Source organism: Labrus mixtus, chromosome 21 (genome assembly GCF_963584025.1).
Source record: "Labrus mixtus chromosome 21, fLabMix1.1, whole genome shotgun sequence".
Lineage (NCBI taxonomy): Eukaryota > Metazoa > Chordata > Actinopteri > Labriformes > Labridae > Labrus > Labrus mixtus.
In genome coordinates, this window is record NC_083632.1 from 1,121,920 (window position 1) to 1,148,774 (window position 26,855).

Consider the following 26,855-nt stretch of genomic DNA (forward strand, 5'->3'; position numbering starts at 1 on the left):
ACACACACACACACAAACACACACACACACAAACACACACACACACACACACAAACACACACACACACACACACACACACACACACACACACACACAAACACACACACACACACACACACAAACACACACACACACACACACACAAACACACACACACACACACACACAAACACACACACACACACACACACAAACACACACACACACACACACACAAACACACACACACACACACACACACACACACACACACACACACACACACACATAATCAATGCCCTGTGTTCACAAACTGTCCTGATGACTTCACATAAAGTTTTATTTAAAATTCTTTAAAAAAAAAAGGTATTTTCATCAGAGCCAATAGAATCAGAGAGTGTTGATGACTCACCGAGTCCCGGGCGTTGACGTCTCCGCCTGTCTCCAGGTACCTGTCAATCAACAGCAGCTGATTCTGATCGCAGGCTTTAAAGAAATCCTCCTCGTCCACATAATACGGCTGAGGAACAGTGATCACATCACCCGTTAAACTCAAACTGCTCCGTGATATCAAGATTAGAATTTCACTTGAACATTTCATTTTTGACAAACTGTCCAAAGTTAAGCCTCTTTTAGAAAAGTTAAATGTTGATGAACCTGTCCCCTTCTTTTTCCTCAGGGGAAAAGCTGTAAACAACAGCCAGTGATAGTGTGATACCTGTACAGGTGAGTGTAGTTTTGTCTTACCACCACCGGGGCAGCAGGGGGAGCTGCAGATTTCCTCACAGCTGCTTTCTGCTCTTTCTTAGTTTTCCTCAGAAGAAGAAGATTTTGAAGGTCAGCAGGAGTCTCGAGTAGAAGACGACCGGATTTATCCGTCTGAGGAGAGTTAAGACAGGTACACACACGGACAGATTAGCGTCATTATCTAAAGTTAATAATGACACTCAAACCTAAAACTTAACGAGGACGGGGCTGAATGCTAGTCTAGTCCTAACCCTAAAACAGGTTACAGTCTAAGCCTAACCAAGCAGCAACCTCTGGTGTTGAAACATGAAGCCGATGCTGAAGTGTAACATCCTGCAGTTCCTGGAGTGTCCACTAGAGGCTGGCTGCAGAAGAACAGGAAGTCACATACACACCCATTCTAAAAAGCCTGTTTTTACAGCAGAGATTAACATGTTTACAGCCTGGTTCAAAAAACCAAATAGGTGTGATTAGCTCATGTCTCGATGGACACACACTGTACGGGGGGTGAATGTTTTGATGACTCATCAGTTTTGATTTGATGAAGGATAAGAGTTATTCACAATAAGGCGTGTAGCTGACCTGATTGACAGGTGGGCGCGGTGTAACGGTTTGTCAGGAGGTTTAAAACCCGCCTCAGCTCCAGCTCTCAGCCTGTCGTTAGGTTGACTGAAAGTTAGACTGAGACAGCATTTCTAAATCTAACCAGTAGCTGGTTTAACTGAAGACTTGGTTCAGATATTTAAAAAAAATCAGTACTTTAATCAGCCAATCACAGAGAGGAGTTCTGCTCTGACCTTTACGCTGATTGGACGAGCAGAGTCTTTTTTCTCCTGAGTGACAGACGACTCATAGTCCGCCACCTGATGGACACACAGAGATCAAACAGTTCAAGAAAAAACACATTTATTTATGAACATGATCAAAAAAGATCTTTAAACATTAAAACATTTTAGATTATTGAACCTCATGATCGTTCAACGTGCGAGCCGGGTCGGGTTCTTATCACATTTAAGGGTTACAGAGATCTCAGATTGTTAATGAACTTGTTGTTTCTGTGACTTTTAATCATAAAACTTTATTTAAAGTCCTCCAGCTGACACTCTGCTGAGTGACCTTTGACCTCTGCCTTGTAAAACATTACTAGCAGCTTAAAGAGGAACAGACGCCTCAGTTACGAGTTTGTGTCTGTGTGTGTGTGTTGGTGTGTGTGTGAGAGTGAGAGGGAGAGAGGGATTCGTACATGACCTTCTCTGGTGACATTTTATTGGTCAATCCCTATAATGGGAGGGGTCAGCGCTCAGCGGGTTATGTGATCTGATGCAGAAGAAGCGGCAGAGTCCGTTGTACAACGCTGTCATGAGAATATCTGTCTTTATATCAATGCTACGTGTCGCTATGGCAACCGGCGCACCAAAGTAAAAGGCGTGATGTGCGCTTGTCTCTGTCACCTGGTAAAGTCCTGGCTGCAGCGTTTTGTACTTAAGAGAGGAGAGAGATTTTTGGCTGCAGATGATGTCACTTTTAAACCACCAATCACATGGCAGAGGGCAGAGGTCAGAGGTCAGAGGTCAGGTAGTACACACACACACACACACACACACAATCCATCAGTCACAGCACACATACACACAAACCTAGACATCTACACACACACACACACACACACAGTTAAAGGTGTATGTAAATACTTCATCAGTCTTTATTTTCTGATGAATTTAAAACATTTCAAAATAAAACCTTAAAAAGAAAAAGGCTGAATTTTTTACATTTTCAAATTAAGAAAAATAAAAGTAAACTTTATTTTTCTCACCATCTCGTCGTCGTCACAGCTGATCGACCTGAAGATGAAAAAAAAAACATTTAGTGTTTCTGTATGAAATCCTGAAGAGGCTGCGAGAGATCGGAGTTTCACCGCTCAGTGATCCGTTCAGATTCATTACTTTAGATCGATAAAATACATTTAAAATACATTCTATCAGAGAGAGGTTTGAATTTGGACCTGAACACGTATAATTCCATTATTTCACATTTAAAAATAGAAATTGCTAGGCTTTTATTTTGAATATTTGTACTGCCCTAAGCTGAGAGTACTGCACTTGCTGTGTGCTTTTATTTTGAAATAACGTAAGGCCCTTCTGGTAGAGTGAAGGTTAGGACATGAAGTTCAGCACAGAAACAGGAAGTGGTTAGGGATCCCAAACTGAGGTCAAACAGGAACGGTAACAAAGGTCAATGTGTGATGTCATCAGGTCAATGTGTGATGTCATAAGGTCAATGTGTGATGTCATAAGGTCAATGTGTGATGTCATAAGGTCAATGTATGATGTCATCAGGTGGATATTACTGTCTGAGAGTTTGTTAAAGTGAAATGAGACATTCAGAGATGCAGCAGTGTTCTTCTTTTACATCACTGAGACTACAGGGAGACACTGAGGACCACTATCTACGGAGAGCCTGAAGGGACAAAATAACATGAGATTACTGTGAGGGGGTTCAGGGCTCCTCACGGCTCGGGGGATAAATGATTGCTCAGTCTGACAGACATCGCTGTGTGCTGAATCTCCTTCCTGTACTCTCTGTACTCTCTGTACTCTACGGACTGTGTGTCAATCCGTTACACAAACACATCAGGGGGGGGCTGATCACTCAGGGTGCTTACAGAGAGGAGGCTGACAGACTGGTGTCAACAAGACAAGCTGCCACATGACACCAAAAACAAGGTGCAGGATGACCACCCACCCCTAAACAGAGACACAGTGGAGAGAGTTTCCAGTTTGAGGTTTCTGTGCAAATATCTGACAATCACACATGGACCATCAAAACCAGCGGCTCAACATCCTGAAAAAACTCAGGAAGGTCAACCTGTCGCAACAACTTCCTTTCTGCTCCATTCAGAGCATACCGACACACAGGAGCCAGGTTTGGTAAAACATGGAGAAAAAAAACTGAAGACCACAAAACATGGAATGATCCGGGTCCAGACACTCAGGAGGGTTCAAACAATATAAAAAGGCCATTTATTCGTCCGGCTAGAAATGTTTAAAATTCACCAACACGTCTCAGCTTGAGTCTTCTTCAGGGTGGAGCGACACACTGAGACAAAGATCGTTTAATTCGATTAAAGGACGTTTTTGTCTGGGAGATTTATATTTTAAATCTCAAAGGGCACAAATGACACAAAAACGTCTCCAGTTTCAGCTCGAAATTGAATTTTAAAAACGTTCAGGTGAAACAAACTTTAAAGGTTTAAAAGAAGAAATTCATCATGTTATGTTGAAGTTATTTTTGGTAATAATATATATTTAAATTCTTTCACATCAGAAATCGGCAGACACAGTCGTCCCGTCTCCGAGTGTTGCCCTGCGTTCACGCTGTCAGCTCGTTAATCGGTTCATAATGACTCAACATGAGGCGTGTTCAGGCTGATATTATTACAGATAGTTATTCTCACAGAGACACAAACAAACACAGAAGAGAATCCAGCAGGAATAACCAATAACCAATAATCAGTAATCAACGAGCTCACCTCTGCAGCTCCATGTCAGCGCTCACACCACCGGCAGCAGCAGCAGAAGAAGAAGATTAAAGATGAGCTTCCTGTTTGGACATCAGGAGCTTCATCTGCCTCCTAATATAGACACACACACACTTACTCACACACACACACACACACACACACACACACACACACACACACACACACACATATACACGTGTCTCTGTCGACCGTTGACCTTGCAGGTTGAACTTGCAGGAGTCGGCTGCTGACCCCGTCTGACCTCCCAGTAACCAGAGAAGAAGAAGAAGAAGCGCTTCAGTTTTATTGGTGGCAGAAATAAGATCACAAACCCGATGCAGCGGGTGAATGTTTTTCAACAAATGTTCCAGCGAGATTATTTTGAAAAGTAAAAACACGGACGATGAAGAGGTCATTAAATCGGGATGGCGCTTTGAGAAAACTTCAAACTTGATCTACCTGACGTCGAGGAGGTGAAAGATACTTTTCAGAAGAGTTACCAGAGACTGTAAATATTAACAGATGAAGCCTGAGTGTCGTCCCCTGTCTGTTCCTGCAGGGGGCGCTGGAGTCCCATCGATGGCGGTCTCCATGCTGGAAATGCTGTCTCAGTCTAACTTTCAGTCGACCTAAAGACAGGCTGAGAGCTGGAGCTGAGGCGCACTTCCTGTTCCTCTGTAGATTCAAACTAACACAGAATCACTCACACACACACTGAGATACAAACCACAGATTTTTATTCAAAAAGGTGAAAATCAGATTCAGAAATTGCACTTTAAAGATCTCCCGTTTCCCCTCTTGCACTTTGAAATAAAACAACTTCAGATGACCGGATCCCTTTATCTGATTCGATATTAAAAAAAAAAAAAAAAAAACCTTTTAGTAACATACACACACATCCCTGATTTGTAGCTTGTTTTTGGTTTTGTTTCTCATTGAGGGTTCGATCCCCAGCTCCTTCAGCCACATGTCCGACGTGACCTTGTGTAAGACACTCAACCCCAAGTTGCTCCCACTGCTTCACCATCAGTGTGTGAATGTGTAGGTGTGACCTGCAGTGTAAAAGCACTTTGAGAAGTCAGAAGACTAGAAAATAACTAAACAAGCTCAAGTCCATTTTCAAAACACAATTTACAAAACATTAGATTGCATCAAAGAGAACCGCCTTGGAGTCACATCTTTGAGTCAGTAGTTCAAGCTAAAAGCAAAAAGCATCGACACCCTGTAGAATCTGCTTCCATCATTTCAGATCCTCGAGCTTCAAGTCGTTCTGCAACAGACTCCTTGATGAGGGTGCAGATTACCCAAAAGCCCATTTTCCCAGTTTCTGTCCGAGCGTTTGGGACAGAAAGCATAAAGAGTTTCTGAGAAAGCAGGATTATTGTCCAGTACTTTCCTGCATGGTGAAATGCCATCCAACCCAAGAGTACAACTCACAATGCTGAGTCAGCGCTTCATGGTTTGTTTTGAAACCTTGAGGATGCTTGGTAGGATGCATCAACCATATGGAGACACTGAGCAGAGGCGTGCATGTACAAAGAAAAGATCACCAGAGTCTAAGACAGGGGAAACTTAAAATTTAAGGAAAAGAACGACTTGTTTCTAAAATAAAAACACTCTCAGTTTTTTCCCTAGGAACAACACATGTGGTGTGACAGTAAAGGGACTCGTCAACCAGAGTTTACAACCTTAATATCCTTTCCATCACCAGTAAAAACCACAGGTGCATTGTGTGACCTGGTCTTTGTAAAATGTAAACTTTTTTTCTACTCTCTGCAGACGTCATCTGCGTCTCACTCGCGCGTGTAGAGTCTCATGAGCCCCGCCTGATGCAGCTGCTGCCAGAGGACCAGCTCCATCTTCAGGTCGTGGTTGGTGGTGAAGCCTACCGGGCGGCGGCCTTTGTCGTAGTAGTACCTGGAGAACTTCTCGTAGCCCGGAGTCATAAAGCCGTACGCACTCACCTTCAATCACACAGGAGACACCAAAGACAGAGTCAGACGGGACAACAGGAAAAATAACTAAATAAATAAATAAATAACTAAATAACTAAATAAATAAATAAATAAATAAATAAATAAATAAATAAATAAATAAATTAATTAATTAATTAATTAATTAATTAATTAATTGATTAATTAATTAATTAATTGATTAATAAATGTATAAATAATAAATAAACAAATACATACATAAATAAATAAATAAATACATACATACATAAATAAATAAAAGTCGATCATTTAGAACAATGACGTCCAACAGGGAGAATGACGTCTCTCATGTCTACAGAGCGTCCCGCTCGCCTGTTTTCAGCACTATGTAACTGACTTCATCAATGTCATGATGATGTCATCGACGCTCTGTTCAGGTTTACGCTTCTACTCTCTCTGTCTTAGGCTTTCCTTGAATGCACGGGACGTACACAGTAAGAAGGTAAATAAGTAACCAGCTGACAGAAATTAGAAGAAATATAGAACTCCACCTCGTCACAGGTGTGCAGTGCAGCCAGCAGCATCACAGCTCCAGTCGACGGACGGTAATTTCTCGCATTTCTAACGGTCAGATATTTAGAATGGAGGAATCTGAAATGACAAATCACACAACATATCAGAAATAAACTGCATGCCCCCTCCCCCTCCCCGCTCTGCAGATCATCCACTCACCTGTTCCGGAGGTAACGCATGAAATCAGGATGAAGCATCTTCAACTTCTTAGCTGACACGTCCTTTCCAAACATGTTGGTTGGACTGTGAAGAAAAACATCAAGTATTGTAAAAAAAAAAAACACACAAAACTGAGAGTTGAGATTTTATTAAGAGAAAGAATTGTTGGATAAGAAGTCGTTGTAACGTGCTGCAACAAAGTTTTGGGTGTGAATGTAAATGTTTGTGGTGCATGCTGAGGTTAGACACATGACTCTTTTACACAATATAAATATAAAACATCAGGCCAGAAGGTTTAATTCACCAGGTTTTCTCTAACACTAATATGTGTCCCAAGTAACATGACTCAAAATAAGACACAAAGTCAGTGAAGTATCCGTCATGTTCTCTGTGTTGTTCTCTGATGTATGAACATCCTTTTAACCGTGCTGAGGCCCGGTTAGTCCTGGAACAGTGTGAGTGCAGGCCAGCGGGGCAATGAGGAGGGGGGGGGGGGGGGGCAATCCTGCTTAAGCATGGTACGGGACAAGTTTGCCTAGTGTGAGTGCACCCTAAATAAATCATGTGGCAGTTTTATTCAGACTGTAAGTGGACTCTACACTGCAGCTGGGTTTAATCCTTTAGCCCTCAGCAGTAATGACTTCCTGAGCCTTTTCAACAACAAAATTCTAGACATCAGAGACAAAATTGGTAACCTCCTGCCCTTACCTGGTGCGGATACGTCTGATATGGCAGAGACAGTTCCAGGACCAGATATTAGTCTAGACTGTTTTTCTCCAATCGACCTTTCAGAGCTAAATTCAATTATTTCTGCATCGAAACCGTCAACCTGTCTTTTAGACCCAATCCCAACCAAGCTGTTTAAGGAAGTCTTTCCCTTAGTTAGCAACTCTATATTAGATATGATCAATTTGTCTTTACTGGCAGGCTATGTACCACAGACATTTAAAGTAGCAGTAATCAAACCTCTACTCAAAAAACCTACTCTAGATTCAGGAACTCTTGCTAACTATAGGCCTATACCCAACCTTCCTTTTATCTCAAAGATCCTGGAGAAAGTGGTAGCTAATCAGCTGTGTGACTTTCTCCATGACAACAGTTTATTTGAGGAGTTTCAGTCAGGATTTAGAGTCCACCATAGCACTGAGACTGCACTAGTTAAAGTTACAAACGATCTACTTCTAGCTTCAGACAGGGGACTTCTCTCTGTGCTCGTCTTGTTCGATCTTAGTGCTGCTTTTGACACCATTGACCATCAGATCCTATTATACAGACTAAAACATTTACTTGGAATTACAGGGACTGCTTTAAGTTGGTTTGAATCCTACTTATCAGACCGATCTCAGTTTGTACATGTTAATGATAAGTCCACTATGCACACCAAAGTTAGCCATGGAGTGCCACAAGGTTCAGTGCTTGGACCAATTCTCTTTACATTATATATGCTTCCTCTGGGAAATATTATGAGGAAACACTCCATACAGTTTCATTGTTATGCAGATGATACTCAGCTTTATGTATCAATGAAGCCCGATGGCACCAGTCAGTTATGTAAGCTAGAAACGTGCCTTAAGGACGTTAGGACCTGGATGACCAGAAATCTTTTGATACTTAACTCAGACAAGATTGAAGTTATTGTGCTAGGCCCTAAAAACCTCAGAGAGACTTTTTTTTAATGATGTGACTGTCCTTAATGACATCAGCCTGGCATCTAGCACCACTGTTAGGAATCTAGGAGTTCTATTTGATCAAGATATGTCCTTTAGCTCTCACATCAGGCAAATTTCAAGAACAGCCTATTTTCACCTTTGTAATATTTCCAAGATCAGGAATATCCTGTCGCAAAGTGATGCAGAAAAACTAGTTCATGCATTTATTACCTCCAGACTGGATTATTGTAACTCTCTTTTGTCAGGGTGCTCTGGCAAGTCTCTAAAGACTCTTCAACTGGTCCAGAACGCTGCAGCTCGTGTACTGACTTGAACTAGGAAAAGGGACCACATTACTCCTGTCCTGGCTTCTCTGCACTGGCTCCCTATACAGTCTAGAATAGAACTCAAGATCCTTCTTCTCACTTACAAAGCTCTAAATGGCCAGGCACCATTTTATCTTAAGGAGCTACTAGTGCCATACTGTCCCTCAAGAACATTACAGTCCCAGAATGCAGGCCTGCTAGTGGTACCTACAGTCTCTAAGTGTACTATGGGAGGTAAAGCCTTCAGTTATCGGGCTCCTCTCCTCTGAAATCGTCCAGGAGGCAGACACAGTCTGTATTTTTAAGAATAGACTTAAAACTTTCCTTTCTGATAAATCTTATAGTTAGGGCTGGTGCTGGTGTAGACCAGCTCCTAGTTATGCTACTATAGGCTTAGACTACCGGGGCACCTTGAGCTCCTCTCTCTCTCTCTCTCTCTCTCTCTCTCTCTCTGTGCATATACAGTACATCATATTACTGCATGTATCTATCTGTAAATCTCAGTCACTAACCACCTACTTTCCTGGGAGCTCTTGAGCTCTCTTAGGCTCCTCGAGATCGTTGGTTGACGGCCTGCCAGAACAACCCCGCCCCCACTGGATTGTTGATGGACGGCTTGCCTGAAATTGATTGATTGATTGAATCATCAGCTGGGTGGTTGTTTACTTCCTCATGCCAAGACTGTAAACCAGCTTAGTCAGGACTGGCAGTCAGACTACATATCGGGTTCTAAAGAAGTATGCAGTAATCAGTTTCTAACACAGCTTCTGTTTCTAACAGTTTCTAACACAGCCCTACTTCCTGGGAGTCTGTCCAGAACGTGTGAAAATTCAGTTTGAACACGAGGAAGATGTAGAGAAGAAGAAATTTAAAAGAACATTGTGTTACTCTTGTCCCCGGTCTATCCCTCTCTCCACTCGGGTGTGTGTCACCGCGGCCTTCACCATCAGGTAATCACGTTCATGAGATGGCAGCATCACATATCGTGTTTCCTGCGGGGAGTAGTGGGGCGTCATGTAGATGATTTGAGGTCATTACTCGAGCATTTTATGCAGGAAGAAATGTAACTCACCTTAGACAAAGGGGGTCCTTTAAAGCCAAGACCTTTGTACATTTTATATGAGTTACTCAGTGTGGTGGTGGTGAATGTGTAGTGGGTGGTCCGAGACCCCACGTCCTGCTGAAAGCCCTTAATGATCGCCCCATTGGTCCTAAAAAAACAGGAGTCCAAAAACATGGATGACAACATAAATTATCTCAAAGCCCTAAAACAATTGAAAATCTTTCACGGCATGAAGGTCATCTTGTAAGAAAATAAAAACTCTGGTCACGTGGTCAGACACAGCTCATCTACATATTTAAAGGTACAGACACAGAAACAGCCTGTTCTGAGCGGGGCTGAAATAGAGGGGTTTATAGACATGATCAAATACAGGATCAGAGTGGATTTAGAACAAGAAACTTCACACACATGTTTTGAGGAGCTCTGAGACTTATTTACACTGGTTGAAGACCAGATGTGACCTTTAAAGAAACACCAAGAGAATTTACAGACGGGCTAATGCTTGGCGTTGAAGGCTCCACTCTGGGCAGCATGCCACAGCTTTCCAGAGAGCGCAGAGCTAAACCCTAACCCAAGGGTGACGCAAAGTCTTGAGGCAGAAGGGAGGTGACTGGGGTGGTGGAGGCAAAGCTTTGCTAGCAGCAGCAGCGGTGTGAGCAGTATTAGTGTAGCAGAGATCAGTGAGACGGAAGATGTGTTTAGATCGACCGCCTTGATCTGTAGGCTAATTGGTGTTGGGTGTGGGCAGCTGGGGCGCATGACTTCCTAGTCCTGCATGAACAAACGCAGAGCTAAGCTAGTCCAGAGTCGGTTTTGTACCTGAAGACATAGTGGTGACTGTCGATCTCCTCCCCTTTCTTTGAGTTATTCAGGATCCCCCCGTTCCCCACCACCGCACAGCGGATACACTCGGACTTCTTACTGCGGTCCTTCCAGTCGTCAAACATCTGCAAGTTAGCAGAAGAGTTGAGGAGGGAAAGAGTTTCCACCAGCACTGTAGAAACAGAAAAAAAACACAGATTGAATGTCGGTTAGAGTATTTGAACACAGTCCTGAACGTTTTTTTTTTACACATTTTTTGTGGGCCATGTTTGTGCATCCGCCCACAGATTTGGTGATTTTTGATGGAAGAAAACCTGCTCAATGTGAAGGGGCATGCTCATAGTGAAGTAATGAATGTAATATTGGAGCGAAAGGCTTTATATGTGATTTTTCAGACTTAAATATATAAATCAAGTATCTCCTCTGAAAATAACTCTGTGAGTCATGACTGTCTACAATGGGTGTAACACCCGAGTCCCACTGTCTGTGATGTTTTCAGAGTTTTCAGAGTCCTATCTTCAGTTTGTTTACATCGCCCGGACGGCCGGCTGACTCCTCCCCTCGTGTATAAAAGTTGTTTAATTGAGGGACTAGAGAAAAGAAGAATAACATACTGTACTCACTGCTTAACTGTGTTTCTAGATCACGCTCATTTCAGGTAAATTTACATGCAGTGTGAAGATACGAGCATAATAAAGATCGCTAGCATTAGCATGCTAACACAACAATGCAGTGCGAGTTGTTTTGGTTTCATGCTGGTGCTCAAGGGCGACATCTGCTGGATCATCTGCCACATAAAAAGCCTTTAAACTTACTTCTGTAATTGATCCCGCTCCAGCCGTGGACTGGCGTGTACTTCTTTAGCCGTTTATACTGCTCCGGAGTCGCGTGTTTAGCCAGCATCAGGACCGGGATGTTGTTCAGATACCGCTCCCCAAATTCAGATTTCTTGACCCGACTTTGGAGACCGTCTGAGCAGAGCTGGAGGGAGCAGATAACACAGCAGGGTTGTAACGAAACCATAAAGCAGCGTCCTTAGCTCCACCTGGCCTGCAGACTCTCACAGGAGGAGATTTCATCATTTTTCTACACTCACTGTCTGTAGCTGGTTGTCTTCACTCAGGTAGCTGTCTCCAATGAAGGCTGGCTCTTTTGTTGACCTGGTTGCCTTTGTGGGTCTCTGAGGCTTCACTACGGGAGCTTTGGTGCTGAACATAGTTCTGGTTTTGTCCGAGCCTTCAACCGACCTGGAACTGACTTGTGAGTTGCTGTGGAAGACAGAACAAGATTTTAAGATGATCCCTGAGAGTTCTGCCTGAGATCTTGGAAAATAATGATTTTGTAAACGGAGCGTAATTCCCCCACTGAACACTGGGTGGAGTCTTGGTTTGTGATGTTCAGATGTAAAGAATTAAACTACCGCTACATTCTGCTCAGACCGGGTCCACTTGGGTCGTTCACTCACCTCCCTGGATGAAGACTTGGACGTCCGTCAGAGGCTCCATGGACCGGGGCAGACGGCTCGCTCTCTGGACTCTCTGTGTTTTGATCATGTTTGCTCGCATTTCTGCTTTCTGCCAGAGCGAAGACTTGAAGGTGTTCCCGGGAGTGTATGGACCAGGATGGACGCTTCTCCAGGTGTACACACAGGTAGAGAAGGATCAAGGAGCTGGCGGTGAACAGGCCAATCAGCAGCTTCCTCCACGTCCCCATGCCTTTGTCAAAGAGTGTTTGACGCCCCTGTTGGCAGGCGGTGCGTGTGCTGGTCTTGTCTGAAGGCTTATGAGGAGGCAGAGGGATCGAGGTCTGCGAGGATGTAGTCCTGCTCAGGTCTCTCTCTCTGGTTTAACACTCAAGAGAAGGCAGAGGGATCGTTTGGGTGTGGCTTCTTCTCTGCAGATAGAAAGAGAGAGTTGACAAGTGAGCAAATATTCAAGGAGAGGCGAGGTCGAAGAGGAAACTTTATATTTCACCATCAACATAGTTTCAAATCCTTTTTTTAATGAAGACGTTTCCTCATGCTGCAGAACACAAAGCAGGAGGACGAGGAGGTAGAGACCTTCACCTTTGGAATAGTAGACCATGATCCCCTGAGGTAGGCATCCTCTCTACTTTTTAGAGCATGCTTTACATTTTGATACACTCTTCTTCAAATGCAAATTGCTCCCTCTGCAAGCAGCATTTGAAACCCTCCTCCCCCCCTTCGCTGTGTCTGACTTAATCAATGTCATGCTGTTGTCATTAAAGCCTCCTCTTTTTGGTGTTTTGGCACTTCGTCTCCTTGTAAGCATTGGGGAAGGGCAGGAATGTGTGCTGTTCCTGCGTAATGCTTTCCCAGAATTATGTGGAAGGGGCGGGAGAGATCCCTGACCGGAGTCCAGAGCAAGACCACCAAATGTACCACATAAATATTAGATGTTGCAACTTAAGACTTTTAATTGTTTTTTTACGGAATTGATGTGCACATTTTTATGTCGTCAGATTTATGTATTTAAACAAAGAGGAGGACCAAAGTGCAGACCGACAAAATTAATTTACTAAAACAAAAAACAGGCTATAAACAAACGCTTACTTTCTGAAGGACCATGAAATAAATGTCCAAACTGTCCAAGGAAAAGGTGAACAGAGGGGAGTCACCACCAGAAAAACTAGTTAACAAAGTGACACCGGTGTGATGATACTCTGACACCAAATCGTCTTTGGTTAAACAGACGTGTAAGTGTGAGGAACAGGACATACTGGTGAGGGAAACAAAGTGGAAATAAAACGGAATTCACGACAAGCGTCTTGTCCAATGACACATCGACGTGTGGCTTCAGGAGCGTCCGACTGAGAAACAACCGACTCCACCCACTGAGTGTCACAGTGGTCGAAAGCCGATTTCATCTCTCCACAAGTGAAGGGGTGCATCTTGTATTTATCTATAATTCACCTCTTTACTGTCTCTCCTCTAGTAGTTGATTACTGTTAATATGTTTGTCTTTTATTGCTGAGTACCTTTGCCCTCTGTTGTGAGCTGTTGTATCACATTTCCTGGATAAAGTTTAAGAAATAAGATAAACTTTATTGATCCCTCATTGGGTAAAAACAGCTCAGAAAACAGAAGAAAAAATACAATATAAATAGATAATACTAGGCATCTATTTCTCGTGTATTTTTTCTTTCTTTATCTTATCTTAACCCCTGTGCAGAGTTCCAGTGAATGAAAGCAGAGTTTAATTTGTGTAGGTGGAGATCTGCTGTAAAATAAAGGCAGAGGGTTCAGTCTTTTCAGAAAAAGATAAATGATATCATATTAACGGGTCAGTTTGTCCTTTCCCCCGCGTCCACGTTCCAGCCTCGTTTTCAGATACCTCTGATACCTATTAACGTCATAAATAGAAGAATGAAAGTCCTCTCACCAGATCAGAATCTTCTTCCTTTGTGTTCCTCACTCTTCTCTTAATGATGGCTCCTCTGAGCGGCGAGCTCCACAGCTCATCGAGTGTCGCAGTGCCAACCCTCTGTGAGAGGGCAATTATTTTTACAGTCGGTGTTCTGCCCTTGATGTGTTTTATATGTTAAAGGACAAAGTTTCATTGTCGTTTGAATAAAAGGTTATTGTTCCTTTATTTTGAAATCTGAGAAGACACAGGAAGCAGAAAACAGGAAGTAGAAAGTGTGTAACAGAGAAGGAGCATGGTGGTGTCTGTATGGGTTTCCATGTTGAATCCAAAGTCATCCTTAGTTTGAATCCTTCAGAAAGCGATGGCTGTACATCTAGAATAGAATAGAATAGATGTTTATTGGCATTTGCACAAGTACAGGACAGTACAGGTACATTGGAATTCTTGTGCGTTTCTCCCTGAGTCATCTTCTACAAAAAAGTTAAAATTATATATAAAATAGAATAACATTGTAAGAAAAAAAGAGAGTACAAAAAAGTACAAATAAATAAGTTGTATTAACAGCTAAGTAAATTAAAATAAACTGTACAGAAGTTATATACTGTATAATACACATATAACAAGGGGAATACTGTACAATGAAATGAAAATATAAATATGTTTTCTTATTGCACTTATTATCTCTTATTGCACCTGAGGTTATTGCACACATATTTTTCACATTATATAATTGCACTGTTTTTTATATTGCACACTAGTATTGCACTGTGAGGTGATCAACTGTCCATTTAGTCTGTGAGGTGTGGGGTGAGGTACTTCCTTCCCATCTTAATGACCTGTGCTACAAGTCTCACGGCAGCAGGGAAAAAGCTGTTGTGGTAGCGGGCCTTGTGGGTGATAGATGCTCTCTGGGTCTTGTGGGTGGAGATGCTCTCTGGGTCTTGTGGGTGGAGATGCTCTCTGGCCTGTGGTGTCACAGGTTAGAGTTCTTCCACCTGAACAGAGCATGAGCTGGGTGCCGTTTGTCCTTGAGGATGCTCTGTGCTTTTCCTCTGCAGCGCTGTGTGTACAGTGTGTCCATGGAGGGGAGGTTGGAGCCAGTGATTCTCTCTGCACTCTTTATGACCCGTTGAAGCGATTTCCTCTCAGACAGTGTGATGTTTCCGAACCACACAGTGATTCCACTGGTGAGGATGCTTTCAACGAGTCCTCTGTAGGCCTGGGTGAGGGGCTGACGTTTAAGTCCAGTCTTCTTGAGCAGCCTGATGAAGTAGAGCCGCTGCTGTGCTTTCTTCACTGTTTTGGGCCCAGCTCAGGTTTTCCGCGATGTGAAGACCAAGGAACTTGTAGCTGTCAGCCCGCTCCACCACAGTCCCCTTGATGGTGAGAGGCTGCAGATGGGGGGCTTTCCTCCTGAAGTCCAGAATTAACTCCTTTGTTTTGTCTATGTTCAAAACTAAGTCGTTGTCCTCTCCATAGACAGTGACTTTGTAGACCAGCTCCCTGTAAGAGGACTTTGTGGACCAGCTCCCTGTAAGAGGACTTTGTGGACCAGCTCCCTGTAAGAGGACTTTGTGGACCAGCTCCCTGTAAGAGGACTCATCCCTCCCTCTGATGAGGCCAAGGATGGTCGTGTCGTCTGCATATTTAATGATGATGCTGTTATTGTCCTGGGGGGAGACGCAGTCATATGTGTACAGTGAGAACAGTTTTGGGATGAGGCAGCAGCCCTGGGGGGTTCCTGTGCTGACTGTGAGCTCAGCAGAGACCTTTGTTCCCATCCTCACCACCTGTGGTCTGTCTATAAGGAAGTCCAGGATCCAGTTGCAGGTGGGTGTCGGTACTCCAAGGTCTGCCAGCTTCCCAGTCAGCTTCATTGGCCGAATGGTGTTAAAGGCGGAGCTGTAATCCAAAAAGAGGAGGCGTGCATACGTGTTGTTAGTGTCCAGATGTTCCAGTGTGGCGTGCCAGGGCCACCGCGTCGTCCACCGATCTGTTGGTGCGGTAAGCAAACTGTAGGGGGTCTACAGTGTCTGGAATCACAGAGTTGATGGAGTGAAGGACCAGCTTCTCCAGACACTTCATGGCCACCGGTGTGAGTGCCACTGGCCTGAAGTCATTCATTGTGGTTGTATGTGGTTTCTTTAGAGACTGGAACTATGACAGATGATTTAAAGGTGCGTGGGACGGTTTCCTGCCTGAGAGAGGTGTTGAAGATGTCTGTGTACACCTCTGCCAATTGTTCAGCACAGGCTTTTAGGACTCTTGGTGCCACCCCATCAGGGCCTGCAGCCTTGTGGGGGTTCACCTTCTTCAGAAGGACCTGTGTCTGTGTTACTTGTAGGGGTTGTCTCCTCTGGGTTATGGGGGACTTTGTAGGGGTGTCGCTGTTCTGTCTGTCAAATCTGCCATCGAAACTGTTCAGTGTGTCTGGTAGGGTGGAGTCACAAACTTGGACTCTGTTTGAGTTACTTCTGTAGTTGGAGATGGACTGTATTCCCTGCCACATACTCCTCGTGTTGTTGTCCATCAGCTTTCAAGTTTTTGGGAGTATGTTCTTTTGGCAGCTCTGATGGACTTTTGTAGCTCCTACCGAGCATGCTCGTACTCCACGGTGTCCCCTGACTTGAAAGCTGCACACCGGCTCCTGATCTTCATGCGTACATCTGCATTGAACCAGGGCTTTTGATTAGGAAACACACGAATGGTCCGGGAGGGAATACAAACAGAGGTGCACCAATCTATATAGCTGCTTACGGTGTCCGTGTACTCATCAATGTTTGTTGTGGCTTCCTTAAAAATATTCATGTCTGTGGCCTCTAAGCAGCCCTGCAGTTCTGCTAGTGCACTGTCAGTCCACATCTTCACAGTTCTGACTGTGACTGGGTTTGCTTTCAGCTTTGTGGTGTAAGTAGGCTGTAGCAAGACTGTAGGTGGTCAGACTTTCCAAAGTGAGGTTTGGGGACAGCAGCATAAGCATTTTTGATGTTACTGTAGCAGTGATCCAATGTGTTGTTACCCCTGGTGGGGAAGTTAATGAACTGGTGGAGTTTGGGGATACTTTTCCGGAGGTTACAGTGATTAAAATCCCCTGAGATAATAAAAGCAGCATCTGGGTATGAGTTCTCATGTCTAGAGATCATGTCGTGCAGTTCTTTGAGTGCGTTATCCTCGTTAGCAGAGGGGGGGATATACACTGTACTCAGTATAATGCACTGCATTCTCTAGGTAGGTAAAATGGTCTGCACTTTACGGTGATAAACTCCACGTCTTTAGTACACAACTGCGATATTACCGTGTTGTTGGTGCTCCAGGACTTTTTGACAAGAATCGCTGTCCCTCCCCCGCGGGTCTTGCCGCAGTCCGCAGCCTTGCGGTCGGCTCTGAAGAGCGTGTAGCCTGCCGGTGTTATGGCTTCATCGGGAGTCCTGTCTCCGAGCCACATTTCACAGAAACACAGCACAGAGCAGTCCTGAATGTACCTCTGCGTAGCCATCCTGCTGAGAAGGTCGTCCACTTTATTTCCAAGCGACTGGACGTTGGCGAGAAGTATAACCGGGAGGGTTAGCCTACCCTTGCTAACCAGGTGTCGGAGTCTTCGCTCAGCGCCTCCCCGCCTGCCTCGCCTCCGTGTCGGTCTCAGGGTGCCAAGCAAACCCCCGGCTGCGGCCTGGCCCTGTGTTGTTCTGGCATGAAGGTGTAGCTCCGGGAAGGAGTCGAGCAGTTTGGCGTTAAAATGTCCTTTGTGACTCATCTCACCAAGCTGTATCAGTGTCGCCCGATCATACTTGACACTGGCCCTAACGTACCGCACATTAAACGAAAGAAAAGAAAACAATAACACGAAAACTACGAAAAACTTGACTCGGAGAGCTATGCTATGTCGCCCACAGGGGAGCGCCATCTTGGATCATCTTGAATCTAACTTGTTGTTTACATGTTTGATCGTCTATATTGAGACATTTTATTTTTAGGTTTATAGGAGTTTAATGTAAATTTACACTCTAATATTGTTTCATAGCCAACTACTAAATGCAGCTTGTATTTTCTTTTCTAGTTTCACTTCGATTCATTGTCATCTTGTCTACTTTGAAGAAGTGATTAAAGGAGTGAGCACGCTCACTTCCTGGGGGAGAGCGTTCACCGTCACCCATCAGTCAGGATGAAGGTCTTTCTGCACAGTGGGAAGTTAAGGAGCAATGGCCTCCTAAAAGAGACTATCAGAAGACGATTGATCATGAGAAGTCAGCACTGCTTAACGAATTGGAGGAGCTTAAGTTGCAGAACGCCAGACTTAGCTACGAAAGGGAACACAGTAAGTTTAAGCTGGAGCTGCTCAGCAATCAGACTGATTCTCATCAGCTCCACAGACAAGTAGAACACTTAGGAGCTTTAATCCAGCAGATACAGTTGAACAACTCTTCTCAACAGCCAATATCAACCAGCCTTCCTAACATAGAGCGGCATTCGCAAAGTCACGAACGCAAAGCATCAGTATAGAAACATATAAACAGTCTGACCCTAGCTCTTCTAATAGTGAGGGAGCTGAAGAGCGTCATTACAGGCCAATACAACACAGAGATCTAACGCCACCTGAGGGCAACGATGCAACCAGGAGGCTGGGCAAACCCCACAAGCTTTGTCACTCCCGTCACCGAACGCCAAGCCCAGTAGGTGGACAGGAGCGGATCTACAGGGGCCCAATACCCACAATCCCTGACATGAGCCACCCGAACCCCCGAGAGTTCAACCGGCTAAGTATCGCCCTAGACAATCTTCTTCCACAAGATGCTTCAGAGAGATTCAAGTATCAAATACTTGTTGACCACCTCAAGACTGAAGGGGCACAGTTAATTGCTGACTCCTACTGTAGTTCTAAACATCCGTTTACTGACACCATGGAAGCCCTCAAGATGCAGTATGGACAGCCCCACCAGTTGGCCTTACAACGCATTGCTGAACTGATGGACGGGCCTAACATTGCAAGTGGCGATGCACGTGCTTTCAGAATGTTTGCCCTGCGTGTGTGCTCCCTAGTGAGTATGTTGGAACAACTTGGAAGAAAGGGCTCAGTTGAACTAGAGTGTGGCTCACATGTTTCTCGACTGTTGAGTAAACTCCCACATGATCTTCGCTCCAATTTACGCCGTTTCACCCCCACAGGGTACCTGTGCCCAGTTTCATTGACCTGGCTGATTGGCTAGAATTTGAACTACACGTGCAGGAAGATAATACCCGATTCAGTAGCAGTTCAAAGAGGGAGAAGGAGACAAAGACCAAAGGACAAATGAAAATCTCCAAGTTTACTTCAGGACCTTCAGCAGTTCTTATGAACACAACGTCCATGCCCCAGAAGGCGGCAGCTCCATCACCAACCTCAACTGAGATAAGTAAGAAATACTGCCCCTAATGTGATAACAGTAAACATTCTCTCAATAACTGTGATAAGTTTAAGATGCTCAGCTCCAGCCAGAAGCAGACCTGTATTAAGGATAACTACCGTTGCTGGCGCTGTGGAAGAGGTCACTGGGCAGCTGAATGTAACCTGAAGATGCTCTGCAAAAGCTGTAACAGTAGACACCTCCTAGCTCTACATGACATCCACGACCGGGCTAAGGACGGTAAAGCGCAGACTTCAGTGAAGACGGAGCACTTGAAGGAACCCTGCAGCAGTGCAGCGGAGGAAATTTTGTATATTGATCGACCATTAGAGGGACGCAAAGTCCTTCTCAAAATCAGCAAAGTGGTGTTGAGGAATGGAAATAGAACTCTGGATGCCTATGCCATTCTGGATGATGGTTCTGAACGTACTATCCTCCTCCAGTCAGCAGCCCAACAACTAGGCCTCCGAGGAGAACCTGAGGACCTCCCACTCAGAACTGTCAGACAAGAGCTACAGATTCTTCATGGCGCCATGGTCTCATTCACTGTTTCCCCGGCAGCTGAACCACATTGTGTGTTTTCCATCAGCAAAGCATTTACTGCAAAACGCCTAGGACTAGCTGAACACACACATCCAGTCGAGGCCCTGCAGAAGAAGTACAGGCACCTGTGAGATCTGCCCCTGCAGCCATTGCAACTTGTACGACCAGTTTTGCTGATAGGCTCTGATCACACTCATTTGATCACACCAATACAGCCAGTACACCTGGGGCCCCCTGGAGGCCCTGCAGCAGTGAAGACCCGCCTTGGTTGGACTCTCCAAGGTCCAGCACAGGGATTAAGGCAATGCCTGTCTGAACAGCAGTGCCTTTTCACATCTGTTCTGTCATGTTGAGAGACTGTGGCAAATGGACATCCTGCCTTGGAGAAGTGAAAAGGCCTGCACTCGCTCACAACAGGACAAGGAAGCCATAACCCTTCTGGAGAGCAAAACCATAAGAGTCGAGATAGAAGGTGTCCATCGATACGCAACTCCTCTTTTACGTGTTCAGAACATGCCTACAGTCAAGGCACCCAAGGAGGCAGTCATACCACAGCTCAGAGCCACAGAGAAAAGGCTGATGAGAGATCCAGAGAAAGCAGAGGCCTATAATTCTGAAATCAAAAGGTTAGCCACTGCAGGTTACATCAAGAAGCTGGAACACGGTGGTGAAGACACTCCAACCAGCTGGTATATCCCCCACCACATGGTAACCCATAATGGGAAACACAGAGTGGTCTTCAATTGCTCATTTGAGTTTAGAGGTGAGAACCTGAAGAAGCTCCTACTCCCAGGACCAACCCTGAGGGGCCTCTCTGCTGGCAGTGCTTCTGAGATTCCGCGAGCATGCTGTTGCTGTCAGTAGCGACATTCGGGGCATGTCAGGTTGCTCCCTGAAGACCAACCCTTTGTTGGGCCACGCAGGCTTAGGACAGTCAAACCATGGACTTGGGCCTTTGAGTTATTTACTGAGATCACAAAGTGGCCTAAAAGGACTCTTTATCACAGAATCCCCTGCGGTACTTCACACCTACGTGTGACGTAAAGGGGGGACCGGAACCTGAGGGAGACCCCACAGGAAGGCGGCCAGGTGACAAAACTCTGAGACTCCCCTCGTTCTACCTCTTTCCATGCGCTGACTTGAAGTGCTCGGAGACCCAAGCTCACCTCTTGTTTCCTGCAACAATCTTCCTTTGTTTTAAGTTTTGGCGCGCAGGTAATCCGCAGCCGGCAGTGTTCCAAATTCCGAGCTCGGATTGTCCAGTGAACGCATCTCAGTTTCTCGGAGAGCGTTAGGCTATAACAGATTATCAGAAAGATAACGGTCTTATTCCGTCCTGCAACGAAAGGACATCAACGGACATCTTTCCCCTCGACGGAGAACCAACGAAGCCGCTCTTGCCGTAAGGGACCCTCGCCGCCATCAGACGCCTCTGCACCAGGACGGACAGAAGATCTGTTTTATCGCCGGACTCCTTTTTCCTTCACCGATCGCAGGCAAAGCGATTCACAAGTGAGGCTTAATTAGGTCTGGGCAGAATTAGCTTTAGAGAGTGTTTTTAACAATTGTTTGATTGAAGCAGAAACTGTAATTTTTATCTTTGTTGGACCGTCGCGTCCTGAGTTTTACCTGTTTAAAACTCTTGTTGTTCCCATTTCGGACTGCTGCGTCCTGTATGTGTTTAGCGTAACAGCGTTATAACCGGGTATTATTCTTCTGATCAGAAAGGCCAGTGTAAGTCGTATTAACTTGAATTCGGCCATTGGTTTGTTTCTGTGAATGAAGGGAATTACTCCGAGTTGTGGCGCGGGATTCGGACTGTGATCCGGCCTCTTCAGGCACGCATTTCTCTCTACCTCTACGCTCCTCTTTTATCCTCTTTTCTTCCCCTTTGACTAACACACACACACACACACACACACACACACACACATACACACACCCACACACACAGAGATCTGTACACTCGCGGCTATCCAGACGCCTCAGAGACACAGATCGTGTAGGGCCGAACTCGGTCTCTTTTAGACATTAAGGCCACATTAGGTCTTGGTTAGGTGTGTGCCATCGGAAGGGCGACCACGTGGGACGAAGCAATCTCCCCCTTTTCTTCTTCCCCCCCCCTCTCTCTCTCTCTCACACACACACACACACTCACACACACACACACACACACATTCACACCTCATCCACAAGCCTTGCTTGATAATGTTTGTTGCTTAGATTAGTTTATGATAGTTATTTGTTTGATTAAGTTCATTGATTTTGGATTGATGTTGCTTTGTTTAAATAAATTCTGTTATAATTTAAGAGAGCAGTTGTTTGTGATTACTGGTGTATCTGCATTGTGATATAAGCTGGGTGCGAAGGCTTTGTGTACGGATTTCACGCCTTCAATTTATTAAATATAGTTATTAATTATTAATAATATTAGTAATTAAATAACTACTTTGAGACTGATTTGAGTGATATTTTGGTTATATTTCCCTGAGTACAGGGTGGTGCCCCAAAACGAGATTAAACATAGTTTAATGATATTTTATTTATATTATTAATAATTAGAAATAATTATTGAAGAATATAACCAAAGTTGACTTGATACAACCCCAACACCTTCCTTAGATTTTTGTGGAGAGACCTAAAACGTGAAGAGCCACCAAACATTTACAAATGGAGTGCTCCCGTTTGGAACTACCTGCTCTCCCTGCTGTGCCACGTTCGCTCTCCAGAAACATGTTATCGATCACAGCATGGAGGGTGAGGACATCAGAGAGGCAGTCCTGAAGTCATTCTACGTTGACAACTGTCTGCGAAGCCTGAAATCTGAGGATGAAGCCAAAGCCCTCATCGATAAACTGCAGGACACCCTGGCAAGTGGGGGCTTTGAACTGAGGCAGTGGGCTAGTAATAGGCCTTCTGTTATATCTCATCTCCCAACTGAGATCAGATCAGAGAGTGCAGAGCTTTGGATAACTCAAGGTCAACCAAACACCTCTGAACTAGCTCTTGGACTCCTCTGGCATTGCTCTTCAGACACGCTTTCTTACAAGCACCGTCCCATTGAGCACCCAGCAGTCACTCTCCGAACCATATACCAAGTGCTTGCCAGTCAGTACGACCCCGGGGGGTTTATAGTGCCATATACCACAAGAGCAAAGGTTGTGGTGCAGCGACTGTGGGATAAAAATAGGGGCTGGGATGACACATCTCTCCCTGAAGATCTCCTTCAAGCCTGGCAGCAGTGGGAGAGTGAGCTCCCTGCTCTGCAGAACTTCACTCTACCGAGGTGTTACAGCAGTGAGAGGATTGACACTGAAAGCAGTCGGAGAGCAATTCACATATTTTGCGATGCCTCAGAGCTCGCCTATGGCTCTGTAGCATATCTCCGGACAGAGAGTGCTGATGGTGAAGTGGAGACATCTTTTCTCACAGCTAGATCTCGTGTAGCTCCGAAGAGACAACAGTCTATCCCCTGTCTCGAGTTGTGTGGAGCACTTACAGGAGCACAACTGGCTAAAGTGTTGGAAGAAGAACTCACCCTTCCTATCCAACAGGTCGCACTGTGGTCCGATTCAACGACCGTTCTTGCATGGCTGCAGTCTTGACACTTGCAGGTTCAAAGTGTTTGTAGGAACGCGAGTTGCAGAGATCCAAGAACTCACTGCCAAGGACTCATGGAGATATATAGACTCTGCAAATAACCCAGCGGACGATATAACCAGAGGCAAGCCCCTGAATGAGCTAACAGCAGACAACCGCTAGTTCACAGGTCCTGCCTTCCTGAAACAGAGCTCAGAACATTGGCCACAGCTGCAGCAAGTACAGTCTATCCCTGATGACTGCGAGGAAATAAAGAAACCTACCTTCTGTGGACTCGCCATCACAGCTGCTCCCCCTACTGTACCAGACATGGTGCAGTTCAAGACCTGGAAAGAGCTTATCACAGCAACAGCCCAGTCCCTTCATGGGGCGGCCAACACTTCGCCCTCTGCTGATGATTATACAGAGGAAGTAGGAACCCTACTCCGGCTAGTGCAACAGGAGAGTTTTCCAACTGACTTTCAACAGATGCTGGATGGTAAACCCTTATCAGGCAGCAGCCGACTTATCATCTTAGCTCCAGAGTTTGACCAGGCCTTACAGCTCATCCGTGTTGGGGGCTGGCTGCGCAACACCACTGCTATCAATGCAGAAACCATCCATCCAATCATTCTAGATCCCAAGCACAAAGTGACACAGCTCCTTATACAGCACTATGATGACCAGCTTCATCATCCAGGAAGTGAGCGAGTGTTTGCCAAGCTAAGAAGGAAATATTGGGTACTTAGAGGAAGGGAGGCTGTTCGACATCACCAGCATCATTGCATTGAATGCAAGAAGTGGCATGGGAAACCCCACATCCCTCGGATGGCAGATCTCCCCCCAGCCAGACTACGCCTTCATAGACCCGCCTTTTATTCAACAGGCGTCGATTGTTTTGGTCCCTACACCATAAAGATTGGCAGAAGGACAGAGAAAAGTTGGGGAATCATTTCCAAGTGCATGCCCACAAGGGCAGTGCATCTGGATCTCCTCTCCAGCATTGATGCAGACTCCTTCCTAATGTCTCTGCGGAGGTTTGTGGTATGTCGTGGTAAGCCTTATGAACTGCTCTCCGACCGGGGCACTAATTTCAAAGGAGGAGAGCGAGAACTACGAGAGGCATTCCAATCACTGCAGCCTGAACTACAGGCACTTCTCGCCCCGCAGCAGATAAAGTTCACTTTCAATCCACCGAGTGCTCCCCATTTTGGTGGCTATTGGGAGAGAGAGATAAGATCTCTCAAACAAGCACTCAAGTCCCTCACTGAAGAGGTCCTGCAGACAGTGCTCGTAGAAATTGAGGGCATCCTCAATTCCAAGCCATTAGGCTACACCTCCTCTGATGTGGCAGACCTCGATCCTGTTACCCCCAACATCCTGCTGATGGGGCGGCCAGACGCATCACTGCCACAGGTGGTATACCCAGAGTCAGAGCTCCTCAGTCGGCGACGGTGACGTCACAGTCAACTCCTGGTTGACCACTTTTTTTTTTTTAAAGATATCTTTATTATTTTTAAACTGAAAGACAACAAGCAAGAAACACTTACATCAATTACCGTATTTTGAACAATACAGGCAAGAAAAAGAAAAAAAACCTACAACCAACCCACATAATGCAAAATTAAGCAAGCATATAGCACAAAAGGGTGGTGAGGGGGGAGAAAAACAGACAAGAGAAATACTTAAAACAAACAGGAGGAGAAAACATTTAAATAAAGAGTAAATGTAATTACAATAACGAGAGACAAAAAGAATTACAAATAAAATGGCTACATAACCAAGACTTCAGGCAGTAAAGAGTAACAGCTTTTCCGCTTGATTAAGGGTTGAAAACAGGTTGAGTACGGGCCTCTTTAGGAATATCTGTCCAAATAAGTCCATAAAGGCCTCTTCGCAAAGTCTGTGCTGTCTGTACTCCAATATAGGTTAAGAAGGGGTCCCATATTTTATAGAATGAAGAGGGTTTGTCCTTGAGCCAGTAGGTCATTGCCTCCAGGGGTAAGAGTTCTATTATACTTTGTACCCACATTGAGAGCTGAGGAGGTTTGTCAGAGATCCACTGAAGTAAGATGCATCTTCTAGCACCAAACAAAAGGAGTTTCAACATGTTGGGATTAAGGTTAAGAGCAGAATGCAATACAAGATACAGGCTTAAGATCTAGGTTTTTACCAAACATTACAGAAATTTCTTGACAGACATTTACCCAAAACATTTTGATGAAAGGACAGTCGAAGATACAGTGGAAGTATGACCCCTCAATGACCTTACATTTATTACAATATTTTGAAAGAGAAGGGTTGAATCTATTCCATAACAGTGGCGTAATTTGAAGCCTGTAAATAATTTTGAATTGCATTTCCTTAACCTTGTTAGTGGACAGACAACCAGATGAACCCAACCAGAAAATGTCCCCATTCATCATCTGAGATTATTGTACCAAAGTCAGCCTCCCAAAGTGATTTAAGAGGGCTCACGCCCTCTACTGGGGGACACAGAGCATTATAAAACCTGGTTATTCATTTTCGAGGGGTGGGATCCTGCAGTACTTTTTCTACAGAAGATTGAGAGAACCCCCTTGAGTGTAACCTTATTTTTGAGGAGACAAAGCTCTGAACCTGTAGATACCGAAAAAAGTGTGTAGTGGGAAGGTTAAACTGATCCTTGAGCTGGTTAAAAGATTGAATAATACCATTAGCCACTAAGTCTGCTATGATGCAAATGCCCTTGTCTGACCAAAGAGAGAAAGCAGAATCTACAATGCCAGGGGGAACGTCTGGGTTTAGATAAATGGGGGTAAGAGTAGAAAGACAGTCTTCCTGAGCCTCTATCTTCCTAATGGATCTCCATACCTTTAAGGTGTTCAGGAGGAGGACATTACCCCTTACTTTTTCTGAAACCCATTTTTTAGAAACATACATAATATTACGAAGAGGGATTTGGTCCAGAGGGGCAGCTTCTAAGTTGAGCCATGTAGATTTCCGGTCATTTCTAACCCATTCCCAAAGATACCTGCTCAGGCAAGCTAATTGGTAGTATTTAATATTGGGCAAAGCCAGTCCACCCTCTTCAAGTCGGAGCTGTAGCTTCTGTAGTTTTAATCTAGCTCATTTATTTTTCCATAAAAAGGAAGATAATGAGCTGTTTAAAATAGAGATTGGTTTTCTAGTCAAAAGAACTGGGATCATTTGA

The 26,855-nt window shown here is 44.8% G+C and overlaps 2 protein-coding genes across 3 annotated transcripts in view; both read right to left on the reverse strand.

The window, feature by feature from the left end:
* Positions 1-4,395, reverse strand: part of LOC132955182 (ankyrin repeat domain-containing protein 1-like) — a 10,964-nt gene extending 6,569 nt beyond the window's left edge. The window contains exons 1-5 of the mRNA XM_061027934.1: positions 4,257-4,395; positions 2,541-2,568; positions 1,525-1,590; positions 728-859; positions 393-500 (exon numbers count right to left, since the gene is read on the reverse strand). Coding sequence (XP_060883917.1) covers positions 393-500; positions 728-859; positions 1,525-1,590; positions 2,541-2,568; positions 4,257-4,270 — 348 coding nt within the window. The 5' untranslated portion in view covers positions 4,271-4,395. The remainder of the gene's footprint in view (positions 1-392; positions 501-727; positions 860-1,524; positions 1,591-2,540; positions 2,569-4,256) is intronic.
* Positions 4,396-4,967: 572 nt separating this feature from the next.
* Positions 4,968-23,807, reverse strand: LOC132955181 (alpha-N-acetylgalactosaminide alpha-2,6-sialyltransferase 2-like). 2 transcript variants are annotated; one of them, XM_061027932.1, is made up of 10 exons: positions 23,622-23,807; positions 12,239-12,666; positions 11,870-12,041; positions 11,589-11,754; positions 10,771-10,945; positions 9,961-10,099; positions 9,777-9,880; positions 6,914-6,997; positions 6,733-6,832; positions 4,968-6,211 (listed from the first exon to the last, which is right to left on the reverse strand). In XM_061027932.1, the coding sequence occupies exons 2-10, from the start codon at positions 12,484-12,486 to the stop codon at positions 6,041-6,043; spliced, it is 1,359 nt and encodes a 452-aa protein (XP_060883915.1). In that variant the 5' UTR covers positions 12,487-12,666; positions 23,622-23,807; the 3' UTR covers positions 4,968-6,040. The 2 variants fall into 2 exon arrangements, with proteins under 2 accessions (XP_060883915.1, XP_060883916.1); XM_061027933.1 differs by lacking the exon at positions 23,622-23,807 and adding an exon at positions 14,175-14,300.
* Between the last annotated feature and the right edge of the window lie 3,048 nt (positions 23,808-26,855).

Bases quoted from the DNA above. Each gene is read 5' to 3' on its own strand.
- LOC132955181 (XM_061027932.1), bottom strand. From the start codon at position 12,486: ATGGGGACGTGGAGGAAGCTGCTGATTGGCCTGTTCACCGCCAGCTCC. The intron at 9,881-9,960 runs GTGAGTTACATT...TACTCCCCGCAG, and splicing joins AAGGACCCCCTTTGTCTAAG to GAAACACGATATGTGATGCT. The intron at 6,833-6,913 runs GTGAGTGGATGA...TTGTCATTTCAG, and splicing joins ATGCGTTACCTCCGGAACAG to ATTCCTCCATTCTAAATATC.